The 19,104-nt window shown below is 40.1% G+C and overlaps 1 protein-coding gene across 2 annotated transcripts in view; it reads right to left on the reverse strand.

The window, feature by feature from the left end:
* efhb (EF-hand domain family, member B) overlaps positions 1–19,104 on the reverse strand; it is a 68,676-nt gene that overhangs the window by 32,812 nt on the left and 16,760 nt on the right. For both annotated transcript variants that reach the window (XM_063042363.1, XM_063042364.1), the window contains 4 exons: positions 14,067–14,210; positions 8,259–8,439; positions 1,626–1,736; positions 56–185 (listed from right to left, as the gene is read on the reverse strand). In XM_063042363.1, coding sequence (XP_062898433.1) covers positions 56–185; positions 1,626–1,736; positions 8,259–8,439; positions 14,067–14,210 — 566 coding nt within the window. The remainder of the gene's footprint in view (positions 1–55; positions 186–1,625; positions 1,737–8,258; positions 8,440–14,066; positions 14,211–19,104) is intronic.

Consider the following 19,104-nt stretch of genomic DNA (forward strand, 5'->3'; position numbering starts at 1 on the left):
GGGAAGAGAGAAACAGGATTTCAGCACAGCACCAATCTTTGTAATGAATACTTACTGTTGCAGTTCAGTTAACCAGTGCAATGATTTTGCAGCCAATCGTCCATCACTGAAATAAGGAGTCTCTATTCCAAATGCACTTTCTTTGCTGATTCTTGACCAATTGTACTTTCTATCCACCTGCTCCCCTATGGAAATAGTTTAAATCAGTATAACATTGGAATTTCTTGCTTTGTTTCTGCTCAGCCAAATGTACCATTATAAATAATTCATGGGGAAGAATTAAAAACAAAGTGAAACAACTTTTCCATCTTTGTTTATGATAATCAAAACAAAACTGCATGCTGAGCATTTTGATTTAGATTGATGATTTCAGTTAAGTTCAAGGTCTACCTTTCACACCTTCAAAAAGCAACCTGCTACTACGTTGCTCACTAACCATCCCATTATGCAATCTGTGACCACGTAAAAATGGAACCAGTTTGGTCTCTGGATGGTTGCTAAATCAATCTTATATATTGCACACCTGAAGGAAATTCCAAATAACAATTGCTTGAAGACTCATAGATTCATAAACGCATAGAGCCAAAGAAGCAGATAAGAAGTCCCCTTGCCCATCATGAAAATTACTGTCCTGGTTATTACCAAATCCAGATTTTATGCCAAACTGAGTCACTTATCAGACTCCAATCTTAATCCTTCATGTAGAAAACTACAATAGTTTACGTACTTGTGGATGCAGTGGATTCCAGTTAACCAGGCCATTGTTTAATCAGGGCAGTCATTCATTTAGGAGAACTCTTAAGAACAAAAACCAAATCGAGAAAATAGCCAGGACTTCCCTCATTTATTTGGGGCACTATGCCACTTAATTGGGGCAGGAGACTGTTGCTGATCAATTTCTAACCATCATCAGTTGTATGCACTTGCCTGGCTGTTAGATGCTACATCATGTTTACAGTGATCAGTTTTTATATAGTGTCAGTTTCATGTGGCTGTGCTCAAAAAGCAGTGATTTGTGTCACTGATGGTTGGCAAGAAATAAGCAGTAAGACAATTCGGAACGGTTTTGCTCACTGTGGTTTCAAGCATTCAGGCTTGGAGATGCTAGAAACCACCAGGAGTGAAAATGAAATGATTTCACTACATCAACAAGTTAGGATTTATGAAGAATTGAAGGTATCAAAAATGATCACGAAAGTTACAATGAAAACAAAGATTTGGAGGATGCAATTGACAAAAGCATTGTATGAAGGTAGTCCATTATCAACACTGGGTGTCTGCTGATTTTGTTCATTTACAGTCAATCAAAAGAACACAGCAGATGAAATCCGTTGTTGATAACTATTAGGAACTAATAGATCATTTTGTAATATTTTGGAGGTATTGGTAGTGCTCTAATTCAGTCTGTATTTCATTTAAATACATAAATTGTTACTCAGTTAAGTGGTAGTTTGTCTTTTTTATACCTTTTAACTACTTCCATGAAACCTTGACTAATTGGGTCAGCCACTTAATTAGGCCAAAATGCACTGGACCTGATGTGCCCTAATTAACTGGATTCCACTGTATTTGTCAGAGATGATATTGTTGACCTGCAATATTGCAAATAAATAATGTGTCTTTACCAACATTGTAATCATTATGTGTAACAATATATAGTGGATGTCCTCTTTGTGATTCTTCATTAACTTGTTGTCGAGTCTTCGGTGGGTTTACAAGCTCGCTCGCAGTGGTATCTGAAATAAAATTTTCAATATTGATTTGTGGTCAAAATTACAGTTAATCGTTAAACTAAACATATTTAAATTACACATTATTTTGTAGCTATAAAATTTGGTGTTAATTTTCACTGCTGGCCAAAGTCAAAATATTATGTCAGAACTTGGTGGGCTAAACCTACATCAAAATAGACTCTTTCTTCTATACATTATGAGAAATTCAATAATATTTTTGAACACTCTGCATTTCAATAATAACGTAATATTTTAATGAGTCATTTGTGCACATCAGATAGTTTGTTAAATTTGTTCTGGTTAAGAATGATAGAACACATATATCCAAGGTATGGGGCCATCAGTCTGACATTTCTTGTCCATATTGGTTAACAAATGTATGTTAAATTAACATTATTTCCTATGCTGTGGCATACAGCTCAGCAGTTACGATTCTAATGGTGTTCATTCACCATTGCACATCCGTAATGTTGTCAAATACTATTACACAAAATACATTTGTGCACCTTTTAATAAATTCTCTCTAATGTATTCTCATTTTTCTTTGCTCACTTTCTCCAGCTTATCTGAAAGACAACTACAGGTGTGACCATAATCATTTACTCAGTGCCCCATTACAGAACTAGACGCCCGTAACTTCCCTAACCCCTATAAAATCAATGCCAGGTGTCCAACAGCCCTATCCATATCAGACTGTAGCCCAAAGGCTTTCTGGTCCTCCACCACCCAGTCCAATCCTTAAAATCCCAGTCAAGATAAAAACCTCTCCGTCACTACCTGGCCCCTCTCAACCACCTCCCTCCAGGTCCCGAGACTGATCATTTCTATTCTGGCACCATGACAGTAGTATGTTGTCATGGAAGAAATGTGAAAATAGGTGTAGACCAATCCACCCCCATAACTCTATTGCGCTAGTTCATGAAACCTTAAATAAAAATACTTTAAGCCACTTAACAGAGATACTGGTACTAAACCTTTAAGGAGGTATTGGATAACATGTTGCCAGGGGTGGGTATGGTTTATTGAGTAGTGTTTTGTTTAGTGGGTCTTATGAATAAGGGATTGAACAAAGCACAGCAGAGAGAGTCAAGATGTGCTTTATTTGAGGCTAATGATATCCTGCCTACTGAAGATAGCTAAGAGCTGCTGGCTTGGCTACATGGATACATGCAAGACAGGAGAAATGGGATTATTTCCCTCCAGATTCTCAAGCAAACCTGCCACAATTTCTCCCCCAGGATCAGTTAACCCACCACACCAAAAAGAAAAATTGGCAAATTTGGCAAGTTTCCACTGTCCACTCATAAGCTCCCCTTGCCCATCTCAGATCCAAGCCCACCATCTCTTTGGTCTGGCCATTGTCTTTATTGCTGAGGAATGAACATGGCAGTGTCTAGCTGCTGAAAAGCAGCACGGGAATGCCACTCGGCAGTCAAACAATTGGTCATTGCCATTTTCCAACTGACAGTAAATGGAATGAAGGACACATTTCCTTCAGAAAATTTATGATGCAGGAGTCCATTTGGCCAATCATGTCCATTGTAATCTAATCTCTCCTTCCAGCACCGGACTGTTTGCCCTACAGGTCACAACTCTTCAAGTACATACCTGAGTACTTCTAAAGGTGATGAAAGTTTCTGTCCCAACCAATTTTTCATGAGAGAGTGTCTTTCTTGGTGCATGATTTTCTTCCTCATCTCTCCACTGATTCTACAATCACTTGCTTTAAATCTATGCCCTGGTTTTTAATTTCTCTGCCTGGAAGATCATGTCTGAGCTGATTAATCTATCTCAGCCCTTACCAATTCTACTCCGTATTTAAGTTTCTCTTTGCTCTCCTCTGATCCAAATGGAAAAAAATTTGTTAAATTCTGGCACCATCTTAAATCTCGTTCACAAGTTGTCCAATGCCTACCTTCCTGTAATGTGTTGACCTGAACTGTACTCAGTACTCAATCTGAGACCTACATATTGTATCTAAAGAACAGGAAGGTAGGCAGATGAGGTGGTGTGACTCGGTTGGTAAAAATGAAAATAAATCATTAGAAAGAGGTAACAAAGGATCGGAAAGTTTTGAATCATTGTGGATAGAGGCGAAGGAACTGCAAGGGTAAAAAGACCCTGATGAAAGTTATATACAGACCCCCGAACAGTGGTAAAGATGTGGTCTACAAATTACTGCAGGAGATAGAAAATGCATGTCAAAGCGACAATGTTACTACAATAGTCACGGGAGATTTCAGATGTGGGTAGATTGGGAAATTCAGGTTGGTGTTGGATCCCAAGAAGAGAACTTTGTAGAATGCCTACCAGATGGCTTTTTCAAACCATGGGTTGAGCACACTATGAGATCATCTATTCTGCATTGAGTGTTGTGCAATGAACCAGAAATGATTAGATAGCTCAAGATAAAGGAACCCTTAGGGGCAGAATGACATAACCATGCCTGACAAAAAGTCAACAGCAACATAAAAGCCAAAGAGAGGGCCTATAATAGAGTGGTCACGTTTTCAAAGGATACGAAGATAGGTGGAAGTGCAGGTAGCCTTGAGTAAATGGAGAGGCTACAGCTTAGGAGAATGGACAAAGCAGTGGCAAATCAAACATAGTCCCAGAAAGTATATGGTCATGCATTTAGTAAATAATAGCATCGACTACTTGAGGTGCAAAGGGACATGAGAATCCTCATGCAGGATTCCCTAAAGGTTAAATTGTAAGTTGAGTTTGTGGTGAGGAAGGCAAATGTGATGTTAGCACTCACTTTCAGAAGACTAGGATATAAACACAAGTATGTAATGTTGAGGCTTTATAAAGCACTGGTTGGGCCTCAATTGGAGTACTGTGAGCAGTTTTAGGTCCCTTATCTAAGAAAGGCTGTGCTGACATTGGAAAGAGTTCAAAGAGTTCAATTGGATTGGGGCTGAGAGGGAAAAATCAATCTGCCATGATGAAATGGTGGAATGGACTCGATGGGCCAAGTAGCCTAATTCTGATCCTATATTTTATGGTCTTAATGGACTAACTAATGGAGCTCTAGCAAAATCATGATGTTATATTCTGTGACTCAGCTATCAAAGGAAAAAATTCAGATGCCTTATTAACCATCTTATTGACCAGTCTCATTAAGGACCTATGAATATGTAGTCCAAAACCCCTCTGTTCCTCCACGTTACTTAAATACGGTCATCAACTAGTAGTTAACTACTCAGTTTCTCACTTCTTCCTTTTATAGCCCATTAGCCATGTAGCTAGAAACGATTCAAAAACTGCAGCTACTTCAAATGATAATAAAAGGATTGCAGATTAGTTATTGGGTGACTTCTTTCTGACTACTGCTGCAATAGTATGTGATCTTGTAAGTCTCCTACGTTTCATAAAAATGTAATAACTCTACCGAGTTTATCATTAATGATGAATATGAATAGTGTGACTACGGTGTTAATAGTGGTTTACCAGTCATTTGAAGGAAGACTCTCCTTTCTTGCCCATTTGTGTTTCTAACTCTCAACCACCCACTAATTGCCTCATTTCAAGGACAATTAGGGTTGAAATACAAGTGCAGGTTTTAGTAGCAATACATGTATCTCAAAAAGGACATACAATGGTACAAGAATTTGCTTCCTAACTGGCATGTACTATTAAAGCTCCCTCATGCAACTGACTATGGAGAGAACTAAGCAGAGCAGGACTGATTGCTACAACCATGATTATTTGTTTGATGGAAAGCAGCACATTCAGCAAGAGCATAAGAAATATGGTTACTCACTCTCCCTGCTACTGAATATGATAAAGGCTGATCTGATCTAGGTCTGAGCATTTTATTGCCTAAACCCATTATCCTCAATCCCTCGATCTACTGTGTCATCAAGAAGAAATATTCATACCCATCTCAAAAAGAATGGATGTCTGAACTTCACAAAAACATCATAAATCAAATTATGCCTAAGGCAGAGCAGGAAATGCAACACATTTGTATATGTGGATGACATTGTCTCCTGCTGGGCTGTGTTGGAAATAAATGCAATAAATCTCACTGCTCAGTACAAATGAAGTCTTTGAACCTCTCCATACAAACAGAAACAAATTTGTCTAATTACCCTATTTATACACCTGTGAATCGTGTAAAGAAAAAGACTTTTCTCAAGTAATAGGTCCGACAATTAGTAGATCCACAAAGAATTTTTAGACCGTGTACATCATTCATCCAACCAGGGTAAATCCGTAGAACAAAAACATGCTTTTCATCTTGTAGCCGAGTCAATTATTCTAAAATATTATTCAATTAATCACACTCTTACATATTACTATTTAACTATTTATGGTTCTATGACTAATTATTATTTATGGTGCAACTGTAATGAAAACCAATTTCCCCTGGGACCAATAAAGTATGACTACTACTACTACTACTTCTGCTCTTCCCAAAGCACCTCAACTGTTTTTCACTTCAGAATCAGAATCAGGTTTATTATCACGGGCATATGTCATGAAATTTGTTAACTTAGCAGCAGCAGTTCAATGCAATACATATATAGAAGAAGAAGAAAATAATAATAATAATAAATTACAGTAAATGCATACTGAATAGATAAAAAATAGTGCAAAACCATAAATTATATTACAAAAGTGAGGTAATGTTCATGGGTTCAATGTCCATTTAGGAATTGGATGGCAGAGGGAAAGAAGCTGTTCCTGAATCGCTGAGTGTGTGCCTTCAGGCTTCTGTACCTCTTTCCTGATGGTAACAGTGAGAAAAGGGCATGTCCTGGGTGCTGAAGGTCCTTAATAATGTTCGCTGCCTTTCTGAGACACCGCTCCTTGAAGATATCCTGGGTACTTTGTAGGCTAGTACCCAAGATGGAGCCAACTAAATTTACGACCCTCTGCAGCTTCTTTCAGTCCTGTGCAGTAGCCTCCCACCTCCATACCAGACAGCGATGCAGCCTGTCAGAATGCTCTCCATGGTACATCTATAGAAGTTTTTGAGTGTTTTTGTTAACATACCAAATCTCTTGAAACTCCTAAACAAGTACAGTCGCTGTCTTGCCTTCTTTATAGCTGCATTAATATGTTGGGACAAGGTTAGGTCCTCAGAGATCTTGACACCCAGAAACTTAAAACTACTCACTCTCTCCACTTTTGATCCCTCTGTGAGGATTGGTATGTGTTCCTTCGTCTTACCGTTCGTGAAGTCCATAATCAGCTTTTTTGTCTTACTGACATTGAGTACAAGGTTGTTACTGTGACACCATTCCACTAGTTGGCATATCTCGCTCCTGTATTCCCTCTTGTCACCATGTGAGAATCTACCAACAATGGTTGTATCATCAGCAAATTTATAGATGGTATTTGAGCTATGCCTACCCACACGGCCATGGATATATAGAGAGAAGAGCAGTGGGCTAAGCACACACCCCTGAGGTGCACCAGTGTTGATCATCAGCAAAGAAGAGAGATTATCACCAATCCACACAGATTGTGGTCTTCCAATTAGGAAGTCGAGGATCCAATTGCAGAGGAAGGTACAGAGGCCCGGGTTCTGTAACTTATCAATCAGGATTGTGGGAATGATTGGGTTAAATGCTGAGCTATAGTCGGTGAATAGCTTCCTGATATAGGCATTTGTATAGTCCAAGTGTCAAAGGCCGAGTGAAGAGCCATGGAGATTGCATCTGCCGTTGACTTATTGTGGCAATATGCAAATTGCAGTGGGTCCAGGTCCTTACTGAGGCAAGAGTTCAGTCTAGTCATGACCAGCCTCTCAAACCATTTCATCACTGTAGATGTGAGTGCTGCAGGGCAATAGTCATTAAGGCAGTTCACGTTATTCTTCTTAGGCACTGGTATAATTGGTGCCTTTTTGAAGCAAGTTGGAACTTCCTCCCGTAGCAGTGAGAGGTTGAAAATGTCCTTGAATACTCCCGCTAGTTGGTTGGCACAAGGTTTCAGAGCCTTACCAGGTACTCCATCTGGGGCCTCAGCCTGGCGAGGGTTCACCCTTTTTAAAGCCTAACATTGGCCTCCAAGGCAGAGATCACAGGGTCACCCGATGCAGCAGGTACTTATCTGATTCTAAATCTGAGTTCTGAAAGATTATGTTGAATCTGTTTCTAGTATCTCCTCACAATGGATTCAGGATCATGAAAATTATGTAACAGGTTGTGATTTTTCTCATTTTGTCTCCTGGTTTTCCAGAGAATTTTTTCTCTGTACCAAGTCCAGAGCCTTGCCAATCTTCCTCAAATCTGGTCATTCGTATTGACACAGTACCCAGCTGTGTCCTATGTGGGATCTATAGGTTAGCATTGCATGCTTGATTTTGTATTCAATACCTCCAATTAAAAAAGCAACAGATAATGTATGCCTTTTTAACAACATACAGTGCATGAAAGTTCTGGTTCTGTTCTCATAACTCTTTTAAAATTGCATCCTTATCCTTTATCTCAGATATTTATCGAAACATAAAATATTTCAGTTTATCTATTATTATAGTAATTTAAAACAAATTTGTCTGTTTTTTAGCACCTTTAATTACTCTTTTCCCAAATGTGGTATTATATATATCTAGTCCTTTGGGTAGTCTTGGTGCTTGATCGTGAGACTTTCCCAGTGGAGCTCGTTGATGGCTTGGATAAGCTGCAGCAATTTTCTCTGAGAATATGTGCTGAACCCGCGTCTTGATTGGAGGATTTATCAAAGAAGCAACCTAAATGACAAAGTAAAATAAAGTTACAGCATGGTTATTTTTGACAATCGTCTAATTGTTGATTTATTTTCTAGTAGTGGTTAAATCCCTTCACTTCTTCATACTTGGGGATCCATTTTTCCATCTACTGCTCGACTTTACTACCCCCAAAATTGTTGCTGGGTCTACAGTTGTAGATTTGAGCCCACATGAGGACTTGTAAACGATTAATATTGACACCCCAAAGAGGTAATGAAAAAATATTTCACTGCCAAAATTACTGTTACAAAACTAGAGTCATACTTACTTGGTTTGGTGGAGAGCAGAACTTCCATTGCATTATTTAATAAAGACAATGGAGCTCTCCAGGTGTATTACTTGCTAATCTTCCCCTGTTATTATCAGTAAAAATAAGCAGAGTAGTTGTCCTTCAAACATCTGTTGCAAATGCACCATTGAAAAATTACATTGACTGCCATTTTTAGCTGTATAGTTGTCACTGCAGCCTAGCGACAATTAATTGTGAGCATTTTTAAATAATATTCCACAATTCAAGATAATGTCTAAGAAGTCCCCATTTGTCAGACAATATATAGGATCATATAATCATTTTACCTATTTTACCCAAACTTTCCAGATCTTTAACAGATAGATGGGTGAAACACTAAAACAATCAAGTTTGTTTATTGAAGCATGCAAACAAAATTCAAACCATGAACTGACATTTTGCTTAATTTTTAACATAAGATAAATCTGAAGAAAATCCAGTTTTATTGCAGTAATTTATATTTATGATATTTTGTGCTTCAAGTAAGAGGTTGCAGGGTTCCAATGTGTGAATCATTTAAACAGTATGGATCAACTTTTATAACAAAATCTGAATGTCTTATATTGAATGTAATTATTGATCTGTGCTTGGTGCCAGGTTGTTCAGGATTTCAGAAGAACACCCCGGCAAGAGTGAGCATGGGACCATTCAGATGTGTTTAACCATAAAGACTGATCCAGTTTTGGTCTCAGGACCACCATCCTGCTTATTCTTCCTAACCCATTATCTGCCCGGAGAGCCAAATTTTCTGGCTGTACTTTGAATACATCTGTTGATTTGGATGTATAGCTCTCTTGGGAAGAAAATGCCAAAGATTTACAATCCTCGGAGAAAATATTCCTCTTCATCACCATCATTAATTAGTGACCTGCTTTTTCTGAAACCGTGCACCTAGTTCTGGATTCTGCAAGGTGAAACATTCTCTCAGCATATGTATAAGGATATTGAAGCCCCAAATTTGGTGTCAACTGTTAACTCCTGATATAACTCCAATGCTGGACTTCAGTACCAGGGTTCAACATTGAGCAATACTAATTTCAACAATATTCTCCAACACTAATTAACGGTGGACCAATCGATTCAAAGGGAGAGAGAGCTTCATACAGGTCAGGGAGAAAAGTTTTAAAAAAGTGCGTTTGTGGGGCTCAGCGCAGTAGCAGTGGACCAACCAGTTTGAAAAGAGAGAGAGCTTTGCACAGGTACACAGAGCTTTGCAGCAGAGTATAAAAAATGATCGTCTCATGGGGCTTGGAACGTTAGAATGGTGGGTATGACCACAAGGCCAGTTTTCTGTTCTGAGTCAGATGTGGGATGCCCAGGAGACCTCCAACCTCCCTGATGGCCACATCTGCGCCAGGTGCATCGAGCTGCAGCTCTTTAGAGACCGTATTAGGGAACTGGAACTGCAGCTCAATGACCTTTGGCTTGTTAGGGAAAGTGAAGCAGTGATAGACAGGAGCTACAGGAAGGTAGCCACCCTGGGGTCACAGGAGGCAGGTAAGTGGGTGACCATCAGGAGAGGGAAGGGAGGGCGTCAGGTAGTGGCTGTCCTCCTTAACAATAAGTACACCATTTTGAGTGCAGTTGGACGGCGGGTGGGGGAACAACCTACCTGGGAGAAACAACAGTTGCACTGACTCTGTCCCTGTGGCTCAGAAGGGTAGGGAACAGAAGAGGAAGGCAGCAGTAACAGGGGACTATAGTTATGGGGACAGATAGGCAGTTCTGTGGACACAAAAAAGAAACATGGATGGTAGTTTGCCTCCCAGGTGCAAGGGTTCGTGATGTTTCTAAGCACATCCACAATATCCTGAAATGGGAAGGTGAGCAGCCAGAGGTTGTGGTACATGTTGGTACCAATGACGTAGGTAGAAAAAAAGTGGAGGTCCTGAAAACAGACTACAGGGAGTTGGGAAAGAAGCTGAGAAGCAATAATAATCAAAGGTAATAATCTCGGGATTACAGCCTGTGCCACGCGGCAGTGAGTACAGGACTAGAGTGAGGTGGAGGATAAAAACGTGGCTGAGGGATTGGAGCAGGGGGCAGGGATTCAGATTTTTGGATCATTCGGATCTCTTCTGGGGCAGGTGTGACCTGTACAAAAAGGACGAGTTGCACTTGAATCCGAGGGGGACCAATATCCTGGCAGGGAGGTTTGCTAATGCTATTGGGGAGGATTTAAACATGATTTGCAGAGGGGTGGGAACCGAAGTGAAGAGGCCAAGGATGGGGAGGTTGGAGTAGAAGTAGAGACAGCTTGTAGGGAGTTTGTGGGGAAGGATAGGAAGATGTTAGAGCAAAGAAGCACTCAGCCTGATGGTTAGAGATGTTCTATTTTAATGCAAGGAATATCATAAACAAGGTGGATGAACTTAGAGCATAGATCAATATGTGGAACTGTGATGTTGTGGTCATTACAGAGACTTGGATGTCTCAGGAGCAGGAATGGCTGCTGAGTGTGCCGGGCTTTAGATGTTTCAAAAAGAACAGGGAGGGAGGCAAAAGAGGTGGAGGTGTGGCATTGCTAATTAGGGATAGTGTCACAGCTGCAGAAAAGGAGGAAGTCATGGAGGGATGGTCTACTGAGTCAGTGTGGGTGGAAGTCAGAAACGGGAAAGGAGCAATATCTCTACTGGGTGTTTTTTATAGACCCCCCCCCCCAACAGTACAGGGATATCGAGGAGCAGATAGGGAGGCAATAATAATAGAGTTGTTGTGATGAGAGATTTTAACTTTCCTAATATTGATTGGCATCTCCTTAGCTCAAGGGGTTTAGATGGGGTGGAGTTTGTTAGGTGTGTTCAGGAAGGTTTCCTGACACAATATGTAGATAAACCAACCAGAGGAGAGACCGTACTTGATTTGGTATAGGGAAATTAACCTGGTCAAGTGTCAGGTCTCTCGGTGGGACAGCATTTTGCAGGTAGTGACCACAACTCTATCTTCTTCACCGTAGCGCTGGAGAGGGATAGAGCAGACAATTTGGGAAAACATTTAATCAGAGTAGGAGAAAATATGATGCTATTAGGCAGGAACTTGGGAGCATAAATTGGGAGCAGATGTCCTCAGGGGAATGCATGGCAGAAATGTGGCAAACATTCAGGGGATATTTGCATGTAGTTCTATATTGGTATGTTCCATTGAGGCAAGGAAAGGATGGTAGAGTAAAAGAACCATAGTGTACAAAGTATGTAGAAAATCTAGTTAAGAAGAAAAGGTTCAAGAAACTAGGTACTGTTAGAGCTCCAGAAAATAACAAGGTAGCTAGAAAAGTGCTTAAGAAAGGAATTAGGAGAGCCAGAAGGGGCCATGAGAAGGCTTTGGCGGACAGGACTAAGGAAACCCTAAAGCATTCTACAAGTCAGTAAAGAGCAAGAGGATGAGCGCTTGAGAATAGGACCAATCAGCTGCAATAGCGGAAACGTGTGCAGGAGTCGGAGGAGGTAGCGGAGGTACTTATTGAATACTTTGCTTCAGTATTCACCAGGGAAAAAGACCTTGGCAATTATAGGGATGACTTACAGCAGACTGAAATGTTTGAGCACATAGACATTAAGAAAGAGGATGTGCTGGAGCTTTTGAAAAGCATTAATTAGATAGGTCACCAGGATCAGATGAGATATAGCACAGGCTACTGTGGGAAGAAGTGAGGAAGCAGGTTGCTGAGCCTCTTGTTATGATATTTGCATCATCAATAGGGATGGGAGAAGAACCGGAGGATTGGAGGGTTGCAAATATTGTTCCCTGGTTCAAGAAAGGAAGTAGAGATAACCCAGGAAATTATAGACCAGTCAGTCTGACTTCAGTGGTGGGCAAGTTGTTGGAGAAGATTCTGAGAGGCAGGATTTACGATCATTTGGAGAGACATAATCTGATTACGGATAGTCAGCATGGCTTTGTCAAGGGCAGGTTGTGCCTCACGAGCCTGATTGAATTCTTTGGGGAAGTAACAAAACACATTGCTGAAGGTGGAGCAGTGGATGTAGTGTATATGGATTTCAGTAAGGCATTTGATAAGGCTCCCCATGCAAGGCTCCTTCAGAAAGTAAAGAGGCATGGGATCCAAGGAGACCTTGCTTTGTGGATCCAGAATTGGCTTGCCCACAGAAGGCAAAGGGCAGTTGTAGATGGTTCATATTCTGCATGGAGATCAGTGACCAGTGGTGTTCTACAGGGATCTGTTCTGGGACCTCTCCTCTTTGTGATTTTTATAAATGACCTGGATGAAAAAGTAGAAGGGTGGGTTAGTAAGTTTGCTGATGATACAAAGGTTGGGGGTGTTGGGGATAATCTGGAGGGTTGTCAGAGGTTACAGCGGAACATCGATAGGATGCAGAACTGGGCTGAGAAGTGGCAGATGGACTTCAACCCAGATAAGTGTGAAGTGGTTTATTTTGGGAGGTCCAATTTGAAGACAGAATATAATATAAATGGTAAGACTCTTGGCAGTATGGAGGATCTGAGAGATCTTGGGGTCCTTGTCGATAGGACACTCAAAGCTGCTGCGCAGCTTAACAGTTTTGTTAAGAAAGTGTATGGTGTGTTGGCATTCATCAACCGTGGGATTGAGTTTAAGAGCCAGGAGGTAATGTTACAGCTATATGAGACCTTGGTCAGACCTCACTTGGAGTACTGTGTTCAGTTCTGTTCACCACACTACAGGAAGGATGTGGATACTACAGAGAAAGTGCAGAGGATATTTACAAGAATGTTGCCTGGATTGGAGGGCATACCTTATGAGAATAGGAAGATGAGAGGTGACCTGATAGAGGTGTATAAGATGATGAGGGGCATTGATCGTGTGGATAGCCAGAGGCTTTTTCACAGGGCTAAAAAGCCTAACACAAGGGGGCATATCTTTAAGCTGCCTGGAAATAGGTACTGAGGGGAAGTCAGGGGTAAGTTTTTCACACAGAGAGTGGTGGGTGCGTAGAATGCGGATAAAATAGGGTCTTTTAAGAGCCTCTTAGATAAGCATATGGAGCTTAGAAAATTAGAGGGTTATGCGCTAGGGAAATTCTAGGCAGTCTCTAGAGTAGGTTACATGGTTGGCACAACATTGTGGGCCGAAGGGCCTGAAACGTGCTGTAAATTTCTATGTTCTATGTACTATGTTGGGTAATGTACTCATATACTGTATATGCAACACATTAGTCCCAAGGATTGTGTTTGTAGTTTTCCATAGAGTTACTATTGTAAATATAATGTATCAGGTTTTTCAGTGCCTTTCACATTTAAAAAGAACATAAGAACAAAATATGGCTTGCAAAAATGCCTAGAAAAAGCATAGTAATATTGCAACATTTTGACAAATACTTACGGAATGAGAGGATTTGCTAGAAACTCCATGTTGCAAAAGTGATGCCATATCAGGATCATTTGCTTTGCCATAGAAAATTGTGGCAGCACCAGGTTTGGGATTCCTACAATTGGAAAACTTTTTCACCATGGGTGGTGTAATGGGCTAAAAGAATAAGAAATATGAACAAAACATTGCGTGCATGTTAATAATTCAGGCTTTAGCATCTGTTTCAACCTAACCCTGAATTAAATAATAATCTGAACATCTAATAATAAATCCCAAATTATTTATGCTTATTCTTAGGGAACAAATGCTTAATATATTCCTAGGATATGTTTTTTATCTACAATATTAGGAAAGGTATCAACTCAGTTAATTCAAATGCATCCATAAGCACAGAAACAAACAAAAAAATGGGTGAGCCAAAAGACCAATGAGGTACAGCATGAAAAGATAAATGATTGAATGAACAATACAATTGCCTGAATTGAAATTGGGACAGAATAGTAAACTCTAGAAGAAAAGTAAATAAATTTCCCACAAGTAATATGGACAAGCCAACCGAGGAAATAGAGCATAGTTTAAAAGAAGATAAATCCCATTATAAACCATCAGGGAGCTTAGCCACATTGAACAATGGTGTGGCTTCCTTACCAAAAAAAAATTCAATGCTGTACAAAATTATTTAATCTTTTAAGTCTATCTTCCTCAACCAGTAGGATCACATCTTAAGAACCTTTCCCATTAATAATATGTGCTGTCAGAGACGCTCAAGTTAATTTTTAATTGATGTGTGTCACATCAGAGCTTCAGTCACCTACAGTACATATAAAGTCATATTATTATTAATGTATATTTAAGCAGCTCAAAAATTTAAGTCAGATCAAGCCATTTTTGGCATGTTTTGTTTCAGTTTTTAACAGCTTTTGATACATAAATTAAGAGAAAATACTAAGAGCTAAAATGAATCAAACCAGATTTAGATTTTTGATGAACAGATAGAATAGCAGAATTTTAAGTAGTTCCATTACATTTACACCACAATATAAGATTGCAACCCTAGACTGGCCACCACAGTAATGTGGTGATTAGCATGAGGTTATTACAGCTCAGGGCACTGGAGTTCAGACTTCAGTTCCGGCGCTGTCTGAAAGGAGCCTGTACATTCTCCCCATAACCATGAGGGTTTCCTCCCACTGTCCAAAGACATACTGGTTAGTAGGTTAATTGGTCATTGTAAATTTGCCGGTGATTAGGCTGGGGCTAAATAGATGGGTTGCTGGGTGACACAGTTCATTGAACCGGAGTGGTCGGTTCCACACTGTATCTCTAAATTTTTAAAAATATGCACTTCTAATCCCTTTTTTCCCCTTTCTCTGTGGCCTTAATAATTATTAATGCAGAATTATCATTACCTCTTTGGCTTTGCACTCCATTGGTTATGTTTAGTTGAACTAATTGCCTAATATTTCCCAAAGTGTATGTGTTAAGTATGACTAATACAAGGTATTATGTTTATGAGGCCACAATTATGGCCGGTGATGTTGGATGACCTTAAAGTACAGGCATGTCAGTTACAAACTGTATTAAAACTTCTTTAGTTAATACACCAAGACCACAAGCCAAAAGTCTTCAATTTTACAGTTCTAGCAAAATCTGTTTCAGTAATTAGAATGATTATTTCAGCCAGGTCATTCTATCGTGTCTTGGGAACAACAATCCCAAGTATGGGGAGAAGGCAGGAACGGGGTACTGATTCAGTTGGAATAACTAGCAGAAAGTCCCAATGTACGCATGGAAGAAAACTGAAGGGCTATGTAGGAGGGAAGCATTAGATTGTTCTTAGAGAAGGTTAAAAGATTGGCACATCATCATGGGCCAAAGGGCCTAAACTGTGCTTCTTCTATGCTCTATACCTTTGGCCTGACCACAATGGAGTTAAATTTTAAGGAATATGCACATTTAAAAGTAAGGGAAGGCACACTCAGTCTTTCTTTAAATCCTCAACAGACATTAAGGATTGGTAACAACATCATCAACACAGGTGCCTCTGAAGGCTGAGTGCTTAACCCCCGCTCTACTCTCTATACACATGATTGAGCGGCTAAGCACCGCTCCAAGGCCATTTCCAAATTCACCAACCACACCACTGTTGTTAGACAAATCACATGTGGCAATGAATCCATTTATCAGGCAGATAAGTCACCTGGTTGAATGATGCCACAAAAACTACCTTTCACTCAGTGTCAGCCAAAACTAAAGAGCTGATTGGTGACTTCAGGAAGGGGAAGGAGGGTGAACATGTGCCAAACTACATTGGCGGAAATTAATGCTGGAGTCAACAGCCTTAAATTACCGGGCATTAACACATCACTTGTCCTGTCCTGGGCCCAGCACATAGATACAATCATGAGACAGTAAAGACGCTGGCATGCTTTCGTTAGGAGATTAAGGAGGTTTGGCTTGTCATTGAACACTCTAGCAAACTTCTACAGATGTACTGTTGAAAGTATCCGGACTGGTTGTATATTGACCTGGTATAGCAATTCAAATGTGCAGGAACATAAGCTGCAGAGACTAGTGGCCTCAGCTCAATACTTCATGGCCCCATCACTGGCAGTATCTACACAGGGCACTGACTCAAGAAAGCAACCCCTATCGTCAAAGATCCCCATGCCAAGCCATTTTTGCAGCTACCATCAGACAGGATCCAAGCAACAGGACAGAAAAGCAAACAGATAAGTTACCTGTTGTTTTTATGCAGAATATGTTAGCAAGTAAGATCAGCAGAACATTCGGATAAGGTTTCAGGGCATATTGTCTACAGCATGGCCGAGTGCATATTTCCTGTCTAAAGTGTGTGACCCAGCTCATCCAAGAACAATGTGCAATATTTTTGCTTGCTGGAAATTTCTTGAACTCCAAAACCATTCCATGCCATTGAAAAAAATGTTTCCTATCCGCGGGTAAGATAATGAACATGTAATTAATTGAAAACTATATCTTTGTCACTTGCTTGAAACAATGATTTGTCATAGACAATAGACAATAGGTGCAGGAGTAGGCCATTCAATCCTTCGAGCCAGCACCGCCATTGACTGTGATCATGGCTGATCATCTACAATCAGTACCCCGTTCCTGCTTTCTCCCCATATCCCTTGACTCCACTATCTTTAAGAGCTCTATCTAACTCTTTCTTGAAAGCATCCAGAGAATTGGCCTCCACTGCCCTCTGAGGCAGAGCATTCCATAGATCCACAACTCTCTGGGTGAAAAAGTTTTTCCTCAACTCCATTCTAAATGGCCTACCCCTTATTCTTAAACTGTGGCCTCTGGTTCTGGACTCACCCATCAGCGGGAACATGCTTCCTGCCTGCAGCGTGTCCAATCCCTTAATAATCTTATCCCCTCTTATCCTTCTAAATCCCAGTGTATTCAAACCCAGTCGCTCCAATCTTTCAACATATGACAGTCCCGCCATCCCGGGAATTAAGCATATATTATTGTGTTGGCTTGGTGAGAATGCTGAAAGAATATAGTATGCCTTAGCAAGTTAATGTATATAAAGGAATCCAATTTTGGAACTTCAGTAGGGTGTAGTCCAGCCACCAACAAAAACTCTTTATTTTTCTGCCATAAAATAAGTCCACCACAAATTAGGCAATTTGATCACTTGTACTTGCTTTCCCATACCACACTTGCATTTAAATCAGATTCTGCAGTATTTGTAATGCCAAATAAAATTACTCAAAGCTGAAATACTGCTTTAAGGCTTCAACACCAATAATGTTGAACGTAGTGCACTGAAAATATTTATAAAAATAAAATAATATGCTGCAAAAAAAGTTCTATCTTCACTCACCCGTTTCAAAACTATTTAGAAAAATTTAATTTAGGAGATTTGAGGTCAATTCTTAATCATTAATCACAAGATCACAAGACAAAGGAGCAGAAGTAGGCCATTCGGCCCATTGAACCTGCTCCGCCACTCCACCATGAGCTAAACTATTCTCCCACCTAGTTCCAATTTCTGGCTTTTTCCCCATATCCCTTGATACCTTGACTAATTAGATACCTATCAATCTCCTCCTTAAACACCCTCAATGATCGGGCCTCCACAGCTGTATGTGGCAATGAATTCCATAAATCCATGACCCTCTGGCTAAAATATATAATCCATATTGATAACGTAGTATTTAAGCATACTACATTTTTATAAGTACAACCTTTCATCCATAATGGATATGTCAAACCAAATAATAAAAATCCCACATGGCTATTTCTAAAAGAGCCATCGGATTCCCTACTATCTTAGGTAATGTCACGAGAACAGTTGCATTGACAATTAATTTTATCTGCTATTTGTGTTATCTGGCTCTGGATTTGTCAGCTTCAAACACAATATCCTGGAGCAACTAAAAAAGCCAGCAAGAGCATTTGTCTGAAATGGTGCTTTCAGAGTATAGAGGCTTTGAGAAACTGACAGACTAATTCAATCCTTTAGGAGCATGTTTACCTGTTTCATAATACGAAAGAATCCACATTCCACACGTGTGGGATTGTGGCACAGAACTGAAAGCATTGTAACATCCTTGGAATTGGAGCTGTTCCAGGACATCTGCACCACAATCTTCACAGTGGTTCATTATTGTGGATTTGAGTTCTCTAATGAATGCCCAAAGAGTGCGACAATACAGGCTTTCATTTGAACTAAAGTTTTCTCAGTTGATAAGCTCACAAGGTTATTGTTCAAACTATGAGGAAAATACTAAGTCTTGCCAAAGCCAATCCTGATCCATCTGATTGGCAGGCAGTGTGCCACAAAGCCCAGTAAATGGAAAAGGTTAAAGCAATAGTGAATACAGTGCAAAAATAAAATTGCTAGAAGAATTTGAAATGGCAGGCAGCACCTGTGGAGGCAAGGGAATGGTCGATATTTCTGTCAAGACCTGGCACCAAAACTGAGAACTGAGAGAGAATATAACCGGTAAATATATGCAAAAGTGAGTGAGGCTGATAGATCATGGTTAGGACCAGATTTATTTTGGGGTGGTGG

The sequence above is a fragment of the Mobula hypostoma genome, chromosome 3, assembly GCF_963921235.1.
Source record: "Mobula hypostoma chromosome 3, sMobHyp1.1, whole genome shotgun sequence".
Classification (NCBI taxonomy): domain Eukaryota; kingdom Metazoa; phylum Chordata; class Chondrichthyes; order Myliobatiformes; family Myliobatidae; genus Mobula; species Mobula hypostoma.